The following is a 17,214-nucleotide window of genomic DNA, read 5'->3' as shown; positions in this document are numbered from 1 at the left end:
ACATTTTATCAAGCTAAAATAGAGATGCAAGAAAAGTAAAAATAAAATCCACCAAAAAATTGAGGGAGAAAGAGTGGGAAATAACACATTTTTTGTGAGAGAAAATTATGTAAAGAATAGAAGAGTGATTGACAAATTTATACTAAGAGAATGATAATAAAAAGAAACAAAATAAAGAAGGATGATAAAAGGAAAGAGGAAGAGTGATATCAAGGTAGAATGTTTAGGGAAATGAAAAGGTAAAGAGAATGAAAAAGGTTGGAGAAAGTGTAAATGTTAAAAAAAAAATGAGTACAATTTGATGAGCACAATTTTCTTTTATTTGAATTTAAGTAAAATATTACCTTTTTTATTTTTTAAAACAAAAAGAGAGAGAGAGAAAATATCAATAATTTAATGATAAGGAGGATGCAGTTGAATTTGAATATTGAATAAAATAAGATGAGAAGAAAAAAATAAATTAAAAGATATAACAATAAACACTAAATTATCCAAATTATGCTATGTAATGGAATACTATTATATTTTTATCTACTATCTTTAATTTTTTATAACGTAATTGGATAAAATTTAACGGAAAAAAAAAATAAACCTAAAACACAAAACTAAATCGTATAAACCTAAATTAGAGTTCTTAAAAACACAAAAATTTATCAACCCAAAGCGGAGATGCAATAAAAAATAAAAATCCACCAAAACATTGTGTGTGAGAGAGAGAGAGAGAACCTTTTTGTGAGAGAAAATTATGCAAAGAATGGAAAAGAGTGACAAATTTATAGTAAGATGGAGTGAATAAGAAGAGACAAATAAAGGAAGATGAAGGGAAAGATGAATAGTGATATTAAAGTAGAGGGTAGTGGGAAGATGAAAAGGTAAGGGAAGAAGAAAGATGGAAGAAAGTGTAAATATTTTTAAAAAATAAAGTGAATGTCAAAAAAAATTATAGGAAAATTGGAAATAAAAAGGATATATATATATATATATATAGATGTTAAAACTGACAAAGATGAATATGTAAAGTTAATAATTTATTTATATATTTTCTTGTAAAAAAAAGAATTAAAAAAGAATAAAAATTATATGGCAAATGATGTGGCAATGAGGTGGCGCAACAAGAACTCAGCAATAATAAATGCTACGCTTCAGCTTTTAGTAATATATAGATTATACCTATAATTGCTGCAGTAACCTATCCTCCTCTAGCTACTACATCAAGGTCCACCAAGGCCAATTAAGGCAGATTTCATGTGTTGTAGACTCCAACAAGAATTCACAAGAGGAATTCTTAAAGGTCCTTGGGAATTGGTATGTTGAGGAGATCCCATACCTAGCCTCCAAGAACAAACCAGGTTTGTGGATCCAAGTGGTTGTTGAATATCCAAGAAAACTAAGTGTTTTCTACTAATTCCCCTTTCTCTAATTTTTGGCATGTAGATTCTCCAAAGGTTAAGCCGAACTTGAATTTAGCAATAGTGCAAAACCTCAACCGAATTCCTCAGTTTGAAGTTTACGCTTGCTCTGATGGTCACTTCGTGCCTCAAGATGCTATAGCCAAATAGTGGGTACAAAGGGAATAGAGTGACCATCAGAGTTGGTGTAAATTTCAAACCGAAAAATTTGGTTGTAGTTTTGCACTTCCACAAATTGAAGTTCAGCTTAACATTTGGAGAATCTGCGCACCAAATATTAGAGAAATGGGAATTAGTAGAAAACACCTAGTGTTAAATTAAAAAAAAAAAAAAAAAAAAAGAAGAAGAAAGATTTGCAACAGCCCTTGGATCATGGACCTAGTTTGTTTGTGAAGGGGGGGCATGAGATCTCCTTAGCATACCAGTTCCCAGTCAGATTTAAGAATTCCTCTTGTGAATTCGTGTTGAAGTAAAAAAGACACGAAACCTGCCTTAATCGGCGTTGGTGGACCTTGATGTTGTAGTCTGAGGATAGGTTACTGCAACAATTATAGATATAGTTTATATTGTGTTGGGTGATCTTTTGGCCGAACTGCCTATTATACTTTTCTATACACCCTACCATGCGGAAACGGTTGGATATGCACTTATCTGGGCCCTATAGAACCTAAGGACATGCATCAAGAGAGAGCTAAAAGGAAACCTAACACCACCTACTATTGTGGGCTATGAAGGAAACAAAAATAGTCATTGGTATCTGCTATTCGGCTATAGCATCTTGAGGCATGGAGTGACCATTAGAATGGGTGTAAACTTCAAACCAAAAAATTCAGTTAAAGTTTTGCACTTCGATAAAATTCAAGTTTAGCTTATCGTTTTAAGAATCTGCACACCAAAAATCAGAGAAAGGGGAATTAGTAGAAAACACCTAGTGTTAGATAAAAAAAAAATTATAAAAAAAGAAAAAAAAAAGAAAAAAGAAAAAAAGAAGAGAGGATATGCAACAAACCAAGGGGTTGTTGCATATCATGGTGTTTTCTACTAATTCCCTTTTCTCAAGTTTTTGGTGTACAGATTCTCGGAACTTTAATTTGAACTTGAATTTTGTGAAAGTGCAAAACCTCAACCAGATTCTTTGATTTAAAGTTTACACCCACAGTAATGGAGAAGAAAACACCTAATGTTAGAGGAAAAAAAAAAAAGGATATGCAATAACCCCTTGGATCTACGAACCTGGTTGGTTTAAGGAGGCCGGGTATGGGATCTCCTCAGCATACCAATTCCAAGTGACCTTTAAGAATTCCTCTTGTGAATTCTTGTTGGAGTCAGTAAGACACAAAATCGGCCTTGGTGGACCTTGATGTTGTAGCTCGAGGATGGGTTACTGCAACAATTATAGATATAATTTATATCATGGTGGGTGAGCTTTAGGTAGAATTGCCAATTAAACTTTCCTATACACCCAACCACATGGAAAAGTTTGGGCGTGCATTTATTAGGGTTGTGCCTACAGAACATAAGGACATGTATCTAAAGAGAGCTAAGAGGAAACCTAACCCGACCTGCTATTGCGAGCAATTAAGGAAACAAAAATAGCTCCTGGTACCTGCTGTTTGGCTATAGCAACTTTCTTTGAAATTCCTTTTTCTTTTTTTTCTTTTTTTTTTTGGCATCATTCTACTGCCATCCACTAACATCAAATAGAAGAGAGAGCCATTGGAAGGTATGCTCCCATCCAATGTCTTTAAATAGAAGAGAAATCCAAGACAATGAGATTTTACTCTTTTCATAGATGGCTCTGGCCCCTCAAAGTCCTCCTAATCTTTCCCTAATTTGCCACTTCAAACAAGATGGAACTATATTCTAACTCTAATTCTGCAGGTTTTGAAAAAAGTAGCTTTTCTTTTTTTGATAATTAATGAAACTTTATTGAATTAAATAAAGAGTCACCCAAGTATACAGTCAAACACTCAAATTTCAAACATCTATCAAATCACAAACCAAAAATAAAGAGTGACTTCCTACAGCTGACATCCATTCTAGAGAAAAACAATTTCAGATCCGGTAAATTCCTCTCTAAATCTTCAAAAATCCAAATCCTCTTCCGCCAACTACACCACATAAAACAGTGAGGGACAGCCTTCCAAATAACACCATTACAATGACGCCCAAACTTTCATTGCCAACAAGCTATTAGATTTAGATCCACTACAGTTCTCAGCATCACCCAATGGATACCAAACAAGACAAAAACCAGACCCCAACTCAGTAGCATTAGGACAATGAAGTTTTGAAAAGAGTAACTTAGCATTTAATTTCAGCTGAAGTTAAAATCTAATTTTGTTGGAAAGTTTTAGGTTCGATATGTAGTAGGCAACGAATCTGATTTTGTTGGAAATCAGGTTAGAAAAGAATAGGATACAAGAATGCTGAAAGTAGCAACGAGAGATAAGATTAGATAGGAAGGTAGAGGAAGGAGAGGGAGGAAAATTCCAAGCAATAACTCAACAAGCTCAACTTTCAATTCATTTCATCCCCTCAACAAAGAATACAGAGCTGACACTTTTTATAGCCAAGATTACTTCCTGAGGAAGTATTCACCCTCCTTTTTTTTAATAGGAAACAATCTTTATTAATGTGAGCGTATGTCCAAACATGTTATCACTGCTGCATGGTCCTGGATGTGAAAAACATAAACATGAAGAAAGTTGAAGAAAAAAAATTTTCCATGCACACTTTATATTACGAATTTATGTGAACCTATTCTAAAATTCTTTTTTACTTTATGAGTCGTAATTTAATTTTTGAGAAATTAATACATATCAAATATGTTCATGAAAAATTGTCTTAATCACCTGAATAATTGCCAAGGCAATTCTGTATAGCATGACATCGGTGCTATTTTCCCGAACAATCTGCACCTGCTCTCCTAGGATTCTAAATAAATCAACTGCAGCTGGTGTGTACAGCTTTCCATCCTCAGTTTTCTTTGGTGGCTGTACCTTATCAGCCTCCAAGATATTCAAGTACCATTTCTAGAAAACAAAACCAGTAAAAAGCAATAGTTACATGGGAGAAGTAGAGAGGTAATTTGCGTAATATCATAAACTATCAAATAAGATTTGCAACAGGTTGATTTTTTTATTTTTTTTTATGATAGGTTGCAATAGATTGATAAGGCAGATAAATAATTACCCTTGTTGTAGCTTGCATTCTCTCCACATATGAGTTCATGAGGGGATCCATGGCACCACTCTCAGAACAAACTTGAGCCAAAGAGTCATCAACACCAAGCCCTATCAGGTTTTCTTGATATTCAACTACCCAACCAGTTACCTAGTTGTAGGCAATAAGAAAGAGAAACAGAAAGTAGGAAAAAGAAATTCAAATGGAAATATGAAATTCAGAAATAAAATATACTTCAAAGCCTTCAATAAGAAAAATACTTAAGCTACTTTTCCACCCCCAAGTACTTTAATTAAAGTTGCAGTGCCATGTCTGATGTAATTATTAGGCAGTAGGGCGGTTCTCCAGTAATGTAATTACCCAGTTGTAGAGCACAATGAATGACCTCTGGAGACCAATAATTACATCAGTCAGCAGCATCAGCAACAGCAGGGTGGAGCTTATCATCAACTAACCAACAGTTTTTATGAATTTAGATGCTCATTCATCACTTGATAGACAAAGAAATTGCTAACAAAATCCACCTCTATTAGCCTAATTATTTTACTATGATAATATCTTCACAATGGCAACAAAAATTAAATTTATCCAAACTAGATTCCGTCAAAATTCAAAGTGCAAGTCTAACTACAATGACACATCTTGGTCCCAGTTAACTTGCAAATAGCCAAGTTGTTCCATGTGCCATAGCACATGGTCTGTTTACGTCTGCAAAGGCTATTTGAAAAATAAGATGCCTGTTTGAAATTCAAAGGATTTGAGCAAAATACCTTCAAAATCTCTATATTTGTTAATTCATTTGCCCTGTCACCGAGCAATCTAAGCATCTGAATAAACCTCTCAGTATACAGATTTACCATGAGTTGGAATATTTCATATCTGCCAGCATGGAAGACTGAATCAGTACAAATAAAACATTTACATGAATATAACCCTCAACATAATTCCCGAGTTTAATTCAAGTACAGGCATATGTGATGACGCACTCATCCATGCGGCTCGGACACACACACACACACTGCACAAAATATAGAATGATAATGCTAGCTGCATTAACCCTTCCAATAAACTAGAACCTTGCTCACAAAAGTGATGACTGGGCTTTGAACATTGGCACACACATGCAGAACCAAAATAAGATATATGACTACCAGAAGCCTAAGTAGCCCAAATATAAATTAGCAAACTGTTTCAATACTTCAGCAACTAAGCCTTAATCCCAAAATTTTGGGGTCAGCTATGGATTAACAACAAACTAGTCAGGTTTGGCCACATTATTTTCTACCATTTTATTCTATTTGAAGTCGTGTTATCTCCTTAATTAACATGTGCTTTTTTACAACATTTTTTTTAGAATCGCTTTTTTTCGATTTCTACTAATGCAATTTTAGATCTTCCTCTACCTGACTTTGTTCTCTCAACTTGAATCAACTCACTTGTTCTCACCAGTGCATTAATCGCTCTCCCGTAACAAACTATTTCATAGACAATCAATTTTTTTTTCTTAAATTATTACATTGCAACCCACTAGAATTTGCACTCAGTTGTATTGGATTGTAAGGTATATGGCTGTCAGGACACTTTTTCTTTTTATGAAAGCGAAATGATAAGATGGAACAAGCTGTAGAACCACTCATTCCCATATTCCTCCAGAAATTTTCAGACTGCTGCCTTTTAAGTGTGCAGGGCAACAAACTGTAGTGCTTAACTGAAGGTGAATTATAGAAAACAATCTGACTTGGGTCTCCATTGGTCAAATCTTGTAAATTGAAGTTTGCTTAGACTTGGATATTGGATCAGCAAAAGAGGGATTTAGACTCAAATTAACCCAAGAATGCTTTCTTAAGCCTTCCTAGTAGAACAGAATTACATTTGGAGGGCTGAGTCATCCACTACCAGGTTAACAAACAGGACAGCCAATTGTTTGGCATCCAACTACTACCCACACCAACAAACAAAACCTTAAATAGAAAGTAACAATAAGCCTAAGGATACTATGTAAAAGCAAGCATATTTAGGTAAAAAGACTGAGACATCCAACAGTACCTCATAAGGGAATAATTAAGGGGTAAAAAGAGGATATAGCAAAAATATAATCTTAAGGACAAACCTCAAATTAAAGAGAAAGAAACAAAAAGGTAAGAAGAAGAAGAAGAAGAAAGAAGAAAAAAAGAGGTAGATTTGACACAGTGCAAACCTTGGAGGGAAACAAGGGGCAACATAGTCATAAATATCTCCGAGCTCTTCTCCAATCTGAATGTTGTAAAAGAAACAACCAACATTATCAATGAAACAAAAATCTAAATCAGGTTTTTTACAAGCTCCTTGTGGTAAATGAATAATGTATAATTATTCATTATTCCACCTAGCATGAAATGAGCAAAGTCCTGTGTTGTATGCTACCTAATGATGCTAATTTGTTATTCATTGTGTACTGTTCATTTGAAGGAGAATTCACAAGCTCATGTTTTTTATGCATAAAATCTTATCAACTTATCGATGTTAAGGAGATCACTCTATATTTGGCAAGGTGGCAAAGAAAGAAAGGACGGAAAGGATTATTCAAAATTCCAATAGACTGCAGGATATTGAAAACAAACTTAAGTATGAGTTGTCTTCCAACATGCGGAGAAATAATGTAGGACACACAATCTGAAAACCTAAAATAAAGAATAATGTTAGAGGATATATAGCTATACTATTCACATGGTAATATAGCAGCCTACTTTATCTTTAGGTTATTTAAGGATATTTGCTTCTGATTTATTTTTATTACATACAACTTGTATTAGTCCAAATCAAGGGACATGATCATTTATTTTAAGGGATGAAAAGTTTTGCGTTCTTATCAATAAGAGATTATGATATCTTTGTAAGCTAACTTACTTTATTACTAACTTAAAACCTTACATACATACATATAATAAGAGATTATGATATCTTTGTAAGCTAACTTACTTTATTACTAACTTAAAACCTTACATACATACATATAATGTATAAATGCGTGTCATGTGTCCACTCAATAGTACATATAGTAGTACTTTGGTTTGTTAAAGGGGAAAAAACAATATAAAATATATACACACACACAAAAAAATGCTATTAGTCAGCCTCCACTAAGAAGTAGAGCACAAAAACATAAAAATTGAAAACTTAAGTTGTACTTACTGTTCGAGCTTCTTCCAACGCTGCTTTAAGGTCCTCAAAAACAAGCTGATGCACAAATTACTGTTATAATAAGAGATATTTAACACTCAATGGTTCTACAACGGAGTAACCATTAAAAGAATACCTCTGTCAGAAGTTTGTTAAATCGTCCTTCAACAGTCTTCCTTATTTGCTCATAGCATTTATCCTTATAGCCTTTCCCCTGAACATTCAATTTCTGATGTGATAAATTTTTTGAAGAAGTTGTTACATTGGTCGACTTCCTGTAGGAAATAAGAAAAAGTAACAAAACTATGGTGCATTATGTAACCTTAAAAAATAAGGTTGTGATATACAGTTTAAGAAAGCTTCTGAGAAAGATTATACACATTATGAATATAAGGAACCATGACTTGAAATTATAACCAAACTTCAAGGTGAAAGAAAGTAACTAAAATTGAAAATTAATTCAAAATATTTACTTGGCAGTTCTACGAGGATTTGAAACTGAAGCCATTGCACCAACTCCCTCGGCCTCAGCTGCTTCCTCAGCAACTTGTTGATCAAAGATTTCTTGCATTTCAACAACCCTAGAAGGGATAGAAACAGTAGAGAAATATAATTAAACACTACAAGACTAGCACAAGAAAATGAATCAAAATGGCCTCCTAAATAAAAACTCCCTCTGTCCCCCAAGTTCTTAGTCCTTTATTCCACTTTCTTATGTCCCAAAAAGTAGTCCTCTTTGAAAAATCAACAAATAAATTTCCTAACTTACCATTTTATTTAATTTAAAAAACCAATATCCTTCTTTCACTAGTATTTAAATTAATGAGGTTATTTTAGTAAATTTGTACCTTTTATTTAAAAAAGAAAGTGCATATTAAATGATTTTTTTTTTTGATAAGTAATAAAAATATATTAAAAAGAAGAAGGGTGTCACCTGAGTATACAGGAACTATACATCATGGACAAAAACCAAGAAGAGAGGGAATCAACAAAATATGCAACAGAACTTGTCACTTGTGCCTATGGTTAAAACTTCAAAACCAGTCAGATCCCAATAAGTTTGATTTTAGCTCTATAACAGTAAAGTCTATTGTTGAATGTTTGGTTATTCCTCTCTCCAAATAGTCTGTATTAGACTTAGGGGTTTTTTTGGTGGTACAGAATATACAGGGAATTTGTAGGGTTTTTGGAGTTTTATTTTTTTCCTTTTTCATATTTTTTTGTCGTTTTGGGATTATCCTAAGATGCATGGGCACAAGTACAGGTACGGGGATAAAACATTTCTTGAAAAACCTAGGGTTTGATACATCGGGAATACGTGTAATAATTAATAATTAATAATTACTTATTAAATTTTTTTATTTTTTAGCATTTATTATTCATATATTGTTAAGCATATATCAATTTAAGAACAATAGTTTTCAATAAAATTATTTTTACCTATAAGAAAAAATTAAGAGCAATAATAGATAATAGAGTAAATCCATGGCCATAAAATAATGTTTAGAATATAAACCATAAAATAATGTTTAGAATACAAACCAAGATCCAAAAGAGTAAATAAAAGATAACTAGATAAGCGTTCAACATTGAAACCAATATAGAAAAAATATTGGTTTCAACAATATCTCTCACTATCAGGGGCTGGGTTTCAACAATATCCAAACTGTATCACAGGCATATCTTGAACGTATTGGCATTTTTTTTCCCAAAAAAAAAATAAAAATGACTAGGACTACGTATCTTAGGTGTATCAAAGTATGATACATATGGGATACCAGTACGTGAGCCAAAACGGAGTATACATGCATCCTAGGCGTTATCCTCTCAAAAGTATTGATAAATTTTAAATTGGTCAATAACTTTGAATTATTTTTCTATAAATTTTTAATTACCTACCAAAACAAAATGCACGTCATTCTCTGACGTGGATTGATGCAGAAAATTTCAATTGGTATGTAACTTTGTTTTACTATTTCTATTTTTTTAATAAAATTATCTATTACCTATTAATTAAGAAACACACATCATTTGTTTGAACAAAACATTGGTAATATCAAATTTACCCCCACGAAACTAGTTTGGGAAGAATGAGAGGAAGAAAGACACAAAGCAAGTTAAAACAAAATTCAAAAATAATATATAAGAAGACAAAGACTAAGGATGTTCATCACAGAAATACCTTAAAGCACGAACCAAAGTTTGTGGGCTGAAAAAAAGAACAGATGTAAAACAATTAAATGACCATCAGAAGAATCATAAAACAGATTACATAAATAACCTAAGCAATAATGACTTTGAAGCATGTGCGCCAAAAAGAATGGAAAATAAATCCATATCAAAATGAGACACTTCCAAGTCCAGCAAGAGAAGAGAGGGAGAGAAGGGGGGGGGAAGGCAATTATTAGAAGACAGGCCTATTTTGCTTGGACCACTACTCAGAGAAAAGATTTTGGTCCTACTGGTGCAACATATCTAACAAAGATGATGAAACAGTTAAAATTCACAAACCTATAGGATATTTAACATGTGACATATCCATCAACCCTTCTTTATGAAGGAGATGCCATTTGATCAAAAGAGCATTAACGAGCTTAATAATCCATCCCAATTTAAATGTTTAGTTTTAAATGACACAATGTTTGATGACGAAGAAAGAGTATAATAACCTTACTAAAATGCCTGAAGGTAACATGACTTTTAAAATGCGTTGATTTTTTCTTTTTCTTTTTTGGTTGGAATAAGGTATAATATGGGTAGATTAAGTTGAAAATGTTTTTATTATTTTTTGGAAGTGAACACTCCTTTTGGGACATCCCAAAATGGAAAGCAAGATCTTTATTTATGATTAAATGGTTGTCTATATAAGTTAGTTAATACAATTATTTTTTTGATAATTAAGTTAGTTAATACAATGATTAAAAGTGTCATGAGGGACTGCAGCAGTTGTACATGAGGTATACAAAATGCTAGTCAATTTTCAATTAAATTCTATCTTCTTGACAAGTAAGCAATTCATCTAAGCTAAAGCATATTCTAATGCTCAGAAATTCTAGCCCACAAAAACATGAAATCACAAAATGATAAATAACCATAAAAAAAGGCAATCAGTCTCTGCATCAAATATCAGCCCAAAACTGCATCACCACCATTAACTTCCACATTTTTAAAGCTTAAAACATAAGCTTTAGTATTCTGCTACTTGCTGCACAAAGTTGCAGTATCAAACAGATCTCTCACTACGTTGGGCCTAATTTTGGTGCATCAATACAGTGTCATTCTCAATGGTATCCCTAAAAAAATTAGTTGCCTGTACATCACATATATGCCACCTTCATCCAGTAAAAGAATGTAAAAAATTATATATATATATATATATATATTCCACCTTTGGCCCCACATGCAATTTTTACTTTTTTTCTTCTTTAGGTGGGGCAATGATGGAAGAGAAAGAGAAAGAGAAAGAGAAAGATAGAGATGACTCAGCAGCTAACATGCTTATCATACTGATTTCTAAGCACATTTTTACTTTGTGGCATTTGCAAGTAAGATAAATTAGAAGGCAAGTAAATACCAATAAGCATTTCCAAAAAGTGAATCAAAGCCAAATCTCAGGCCAGTTCAAACCACCAAACACAAAATATTATATCAAATCGCAAGTAATGCACAATCTATAAAGCTTAAATAAGTACAAAATCTTTCTAAGAAAGAACCTCATTAAAGTTGGGTGCAAGAGATAAAATGAATTTCATATGGAATAAGAGCAATCACAAATCTTAAGTTTTTCCAGATTAGAACAAAAAAAATGTACCTTTCTTTAGAAAGTTTATAGAAGTTGGAAATATGACCCCATAATGTCTTCTCAAATGTCTCCCAAGTTTGATCTACATCTTCAAAATATTCTCTGGTTCATGGCCCATATGAGTGAGAGAGAGAGAGAGTAGTCACTAAGCTTCAAAGTAGCATTAATCAAAAAAATCATGGAAATAATATTTTTACAGTGAAACATTTAATATAAAAGGCATCATTGTCATAATCATCATCATCATCATCCTTAAAAGCCAATTTCTACTTTCCACACTTATGTTGTTCTTGCAGCCAAAAAAAAAATCTCGATTCACCTTTTCAAAGTAATTAAATGTTGAATGCATCAAGGGCAGATAATTCAAGCATTAACTTAAAATAAAATCATCAATGCTGCTTTGAACCAAGAATTAGAAAACACCAATCATCAGCAACACCAAATTAAGCTAGCCACTCAATTGCCTCTTTAATGTCAAGCTCATTGATAAAATCATAAAAAATTTGTGGCTTGGATATAGAGACATAGCAATTGCCTCAAGAATTTTCCCAACTCTTATAAATTGGCTATAGTATTAGGATTGAAAAACACCAAAAGATTTGCTGAAAAACTGGCAAGAACTGACAGCTTAGAATTAGCTTAACATTTTCTTTCTTTGCTCTTTTTTAACCCCTGATCTGCTAACTAGCATCCAGCTCTTTTATACTTTTTTGATGTATAATTGTTACTAGCTTTGGGCTCACTACAAGAACTATAAATGCAACAAGTGAAGAAGCTAGAGAGTATTCTTTAGTCAGAAAATTTGTAAAAGTAGTTAATTCTTAATACTAAAGCATATTTCCTTTTTTTTTTTTTTTCATTTAATGTCATTGATCTAGTAAGTATAATTTACTTTTTGTCTGCTGATGTCGAATGATGATTGCTGGAGCAGTTTCTTTCTTATTCTTCTAGTTAAAACAACTTTGGCTTGACATATAATCCCATATAATTGTATTTATTAATATTAACATGTGAAGGAAATACAAATGAAAATAAATCACCAAGGTTTAAAACTTTTGATTTTATGTTACTGTTTTCTTATTAGAATCACCCCAAACCTTAGAATGGATTGTGAGCTTATAGAAATGTATCCTTGTAGTTGGGTGAATATGAATGACAAAAACGGGGGGCCTTCTACTCTAACGGGATGCCATGGCTCCCCTTGGCCCCTGCTAGCACCACTGAAGAATGTGACAAAAAACTTTACAAGACAATACTGACCTTAGTCTGCCAACCTCTTCCTTGTGAGATCCTGCAGCTGCTAATGCAAACCTCCGCTTCCCATCAAGAGCTGTTAACCTCTAAGACAAATTTAAGGACGAAAATCCAAAGACCCGACTATGAGTACACTATAATATGTGAATTTAGTTCCAAGTAATAATATGTATGTAGGGAAGAGAACTATTACCTCATAAGTGTTAACAAGTTCTTTATCATCACTCAAAGAATCCCTTGCTTCAGCTGCTTCAACAGAAATGGACATCATGCCCTCAACATCCTATCAAAAGATCAAGAAGTGAGCTAACAGCAACCACACAGAAAAGTAGAAGAAACAACAAACCATTAGATTTTCTAAAGCTTCATGCCTCTAGATTTAAAACTTAAAATAGGCATGCTTCACAAAAAATCAACATGAATAGCCAATGACCTTCTGGTCCACTGGATAGTGGTTTCTCATTTTCTTTTAGTCAAGATAAAAATTTTCAGGCAATTCCAACCCCACTTGATTGATGATTAGTTGCATGTAAGTTGTAACACTCTGGTGTAACTGCATTCTCACTGCAACAGCTTTCACAAGATAGAGGGCATTTTTTTTATATGTAAATAGGAAGACAAGGCTGGTGGAGTTCGAACCCCAGTGCAGAAGCACAAGAAGAGTTACTGGAACCACTGGTTTTTCTCAAGCCCCAAGATAGAGGGGGAAAATTGAAAATGGAACAATACAACTCCATTTCCAGGTGTCCAAATCGTGGATAAAATAACACATGCACATACACACACTAGTCATGATAAAAAAACTTATTCAACTCAGGAGCATTTTTCAACTCAGCCAAACACACCCACCTTCAAGGTTGTATTTAAGTTGTTCCTTGCATTGCTGAGGAGCTTTATTTGATCATGGTTTTCAATTAATGTTTGGCATTCTTGACAAAGCCTGATGCAGAAGGCAGTCATATTAACCACAAAATCAGATACGCAAATATTGCATTCGAATTTTACAGATAGGATACCAAACTAAACCCCTTATAATGTTAGAAAAACCCCCCTCAGTATATCTCATCAACAACGTACTTTTCAATAGAAACAAAGTTTTCACGGAGTTGGTCTATCGTCTTCTCAGATAAGGACAAAGAGTCCAGCCCAGCTTGTGCCTGTTCAACCTACAGGGTCAAAGAAGTACCATGTAAGCACATTGAAATATGAGACTTGTTGAGCTCCCTCAACTCAGTAAATGTCTCATAATAGAAGGTAAGAGAAAAAAATAATGGTTAAAAATAATTATGACAGCAGTTTTCCCCATGAAAAGGATTGGAATTTGTGTATAAACCTGCTCGGCAACCATTGTACTAAGTTGTGCATCATTTGCCTGACAATAAAAATAATAGCAACATTCAGAGTTGACAATCTAAAGGTTTATCAAGAAATTCATTGAAATAAAAGCCAATATAATGCCTTTTTTCTAACAGCAATTATAAATTAACCAACTTTTCAAAGCCTCGCTTTTTCATAATTTATTAGCCAGTACTTCAACAAGTAATTTGCAAACACTACTCGCCAAAAAAAAAAAGCATTACATACACACCCAATAAGTTTTGAGCCCATAACCTTACCTTCCACCTATTCTTGCAGGACAAGAAAGTGTCATTCGAGTCAAAGCACACTAGCAAGTAGCAACATTACCCACCAAACTAATAGGCCTAAAATCCTTAACATCTAAAGCAACTACCATCTTCAGAATAAGTCTAATTTAAGAAGCATTCAGACTTTCCCCATACGGGCCACATCTCCATGCTCACAAAAAGTAACAAACATTCTCATTAAATCCTACTTTACTAGAAACTAGCACTACTGAATGAGGGGAACGAGTAACCATTTTGAAGCTACTTCTTCATTCACATTAACACTCTTTATCCTCTTGATTGTTGCTTGATCAAAGTTTTTTTTTTTTTCTTAATGTCGTGGAACCTCACTAAGTGTTAGGAGCTTTACTTGTTGCTGATGATGGTATGAGGAATGTGAGTGCTTGGGCAGCATTAGGCCAATCACTTGGCTTCATGTTTCCTCAACGCACTCATGGCTTCTCATGCCAGATTAGTAATGCTCCTAAGGGCTCTTTGAGGGGGACATGCCTAATCTCCAAACTCAAGTTGGATCGACGTGCAGGATGAAGGAGCGGCATGTGGTAGCACCTTGCTCCACATGATGCCCCAAGCCATGGCAGAGGAGGGCCATGGTGGGCAGGGTTGGTTTTAATGATGGGTAGATACAAGTGGTGCTAACCCTACTTGGTGGTGCATGGCATTAGTGGCTTAGTTGCTGGTTGCTTGTGTATGGACTTGGTGGCTTGAGTGCAAGGCAGGGCTAGGCTGCCATGATGATTAGATACGGTGTGCAAAGCATTGGGCTGGTGGGTGCTGGCTGATGCATGGACAGATGCTAGTAGGCTGATGGCAGTTACTTGGTGTGCTGCATACGGACATGTTGTGTGGGCTGTATTGCTGATGGGGGAAGACTTGGGCATGGGCCAAGCCTCTCAAAACGTGGGAAACATGCTGTGTGGGCTGCTGTGTGATGGCAAAAGCCCCATGATCTGCTGAGACATGGGCTGTGAGTGTGCTGATGTGCAGGAGCAGTTAATGGGCAATTACCAAGCAATTTCTAGCTTTCCTGATGATCAGACCTGCTATGTAGGGGCTGAAAACATGGAGAGCAGACCAAAACAGTATCAGCTGAAGGTGTCCTAAGTCAGACCACAAGTGGCAGAATGTCCAAGACCCAGGCAGTTACTAGGCAGTAACTGCCATAGCAGTTATTTATGTGTATATGACCCTAAAGCTGTTGGGGGTGTCAACAGCAGAGTGTATTTTGTCTTAGAGAAAATTCTGTGCATTTCTCTAGCTTGTAAAAGGGTTTCCTTTGTACTTGAGATTGAGTAATAAAGGTTGGGGGTGGGTTCCCTGTAAACATAGTGTGTGCTGTGTGTGTGAGTCCCTATATAATCTGTTCTTCTAAGCGTTCCTACCGTGTGTGTAGTGTTGGTTGAGACTAAGTCAGGGACTTAGGGCCATCACAAGTAGAAAATTGAAAATTGAGTGAAAAATTTGACCCTGTAACACTAAGGCAGGGCCCTTTTAACCCAACCCAAGGGGATTAAACCACGAATTCACGACCACACTAGCCAGAACCGTGTATCCAGTAATCCAGGGGAACCACTGAACTGCACCCGGACCGATAATTTGATCAAAGATATATATCATCAACAGGTAAAAAAAGAAGCCCCAATGAAAATGGATTTCTCTTCTCCTATGAGAGAATTTGCTAACCAACGCAAAGAACACTACATATCAATTAAATACAGAACTCATCAAATCACTAGAGAATTTACTCTTACTTATTCAGTTCATCATGCCAAATCAGATTTTCAACGCTTTTCAAAGAAAAAAAAAACTAGGAAACCCTAGAATTAGCCAAAATTTGATGAATCAAAACTAGAAATTAGGCAAAAAATTTTGAAATTTTTTAAAGAATGGAAATAGGACCTGTTGGCGAGTAATGTAATCGGCCTTTATGGATGCGATGGACTGAAGAAGCTCCGGCAGCGGCAGAAGCTTCGCGACCTCGCGCACCGCCGATTCCTTCGCTTCCACTCCCAGGTCCTCCACCATCATTTTTCTTCCTATACCAACACTGTAACTGTAACACGGTTCACGATCAGGTTGGAAATCTACCTAAATTTTAAAAGTTTCAATTTTAATAAAATAAATAGTAAAAATGAAAAAATAAAAATAAATAAATAAAATCTTGGCAGCAGAATTTCAATGTGGTGTAATTTTTTTTTTAATCGATGATTCCAAATTCCTAAAAAAAAAATCGAAAATTAGTTATGATTTCATAAATTATCAAAAATACCCTAATCTAATAAGGTAATTTTGATTCTTAAAAAATAAAAAATATAGTTAAAATTGTAATTTTTTATATACTAGTCGCTAACCCGTGCGATGCACGGGATAGTTAAACAAAATTTATACACATTCATTTTTATTGGTACAATCATTTGAAAATAATTCTAACTAATACCCAAATGTAAGAGACGTATTGACTTACTATTTAAAGTAGTCTTCTGAAGAATTTACACATATTGTGTAACTGAGCCTTAATTTCTCATCAACAATAAAACATGGAAATTCAAAACATGGAAAGAAAATAAAAATTACAACAATTAATTCTATTATCTTTCATGCTATACTTTGTAATTGTACGGAATTAAGTCAACTCAATTTAAGTAGTTGTAATAAAATTGGCTTCTACTATTCTCTATTCTATAGAGATATGAACATATTGGATTTTTCAAACAATTACCGGTATTGCAATAAAATGATTTATTATTGAAAATAAGAA

At 34.2% G+C, this 17,214-nt stretch overlaps 1 protein-coding gene across 1 annotated transcript; it reads right to left on the bottom strand.

Moving 5' to 3' along the window:
* Positions 1–4,216: 4,216 nt before the first annotated feature.
* On the bottom strand, positions 4,217–16,556 carry LOC126725546 (exocyst complex component SEC6-like). Its single transcript, XM_050430328.1, has 15 exons — positions 16,356–16,556; positions 14,144–14,182; positions 13,888–13,976; positions 13,660–13,750; positions 13,004–13,093; positions 12,817–12,896; positions 11,566–11,658; positions 9,937–9,963; positions 8,228–8,335; positions 7,891–8,029; positions 7,767–7,811; positions 6,793–6,848; positions 5,366–5,474; positions 4,605–4,745; positions 4,217–4,444 (listed from the first exon to the last, which is right to left on the bottom strand). The coding sequence occupies exons 1-15, from the start codon at positions 16,482–16,484 to the stop codon at positions 4,232–4,234; spliced, it is 1,449 nt and encodes a 482-aa protein (XP_050286285.1). The 5' UTR covers positions 16,485–16,556; the 3' UTR covers positions 4,217–4,231.
* Between the last annotated feature and the right edge of the window lie 658 nt (positions 16,557–17,214).

The sequence above is a fragment of the Quercus robur genome, chromosome 5 (genome assembly GCF_932294415.1).
Source record: "Quercus robur chromosome 5, dhQueRobu3.1, whole genome shotgun sequence".
Taxonomy (NCBI): domain Eukaryota; kingdom Viridiplantae; phylum Streptophyta; class Magnoliopsida; order Fagales; family Fagaceae; genus Quercus; species Quercus robur.
This window is presented reverse-complemented; position numbering and strand designations above follow the sequence as displayed.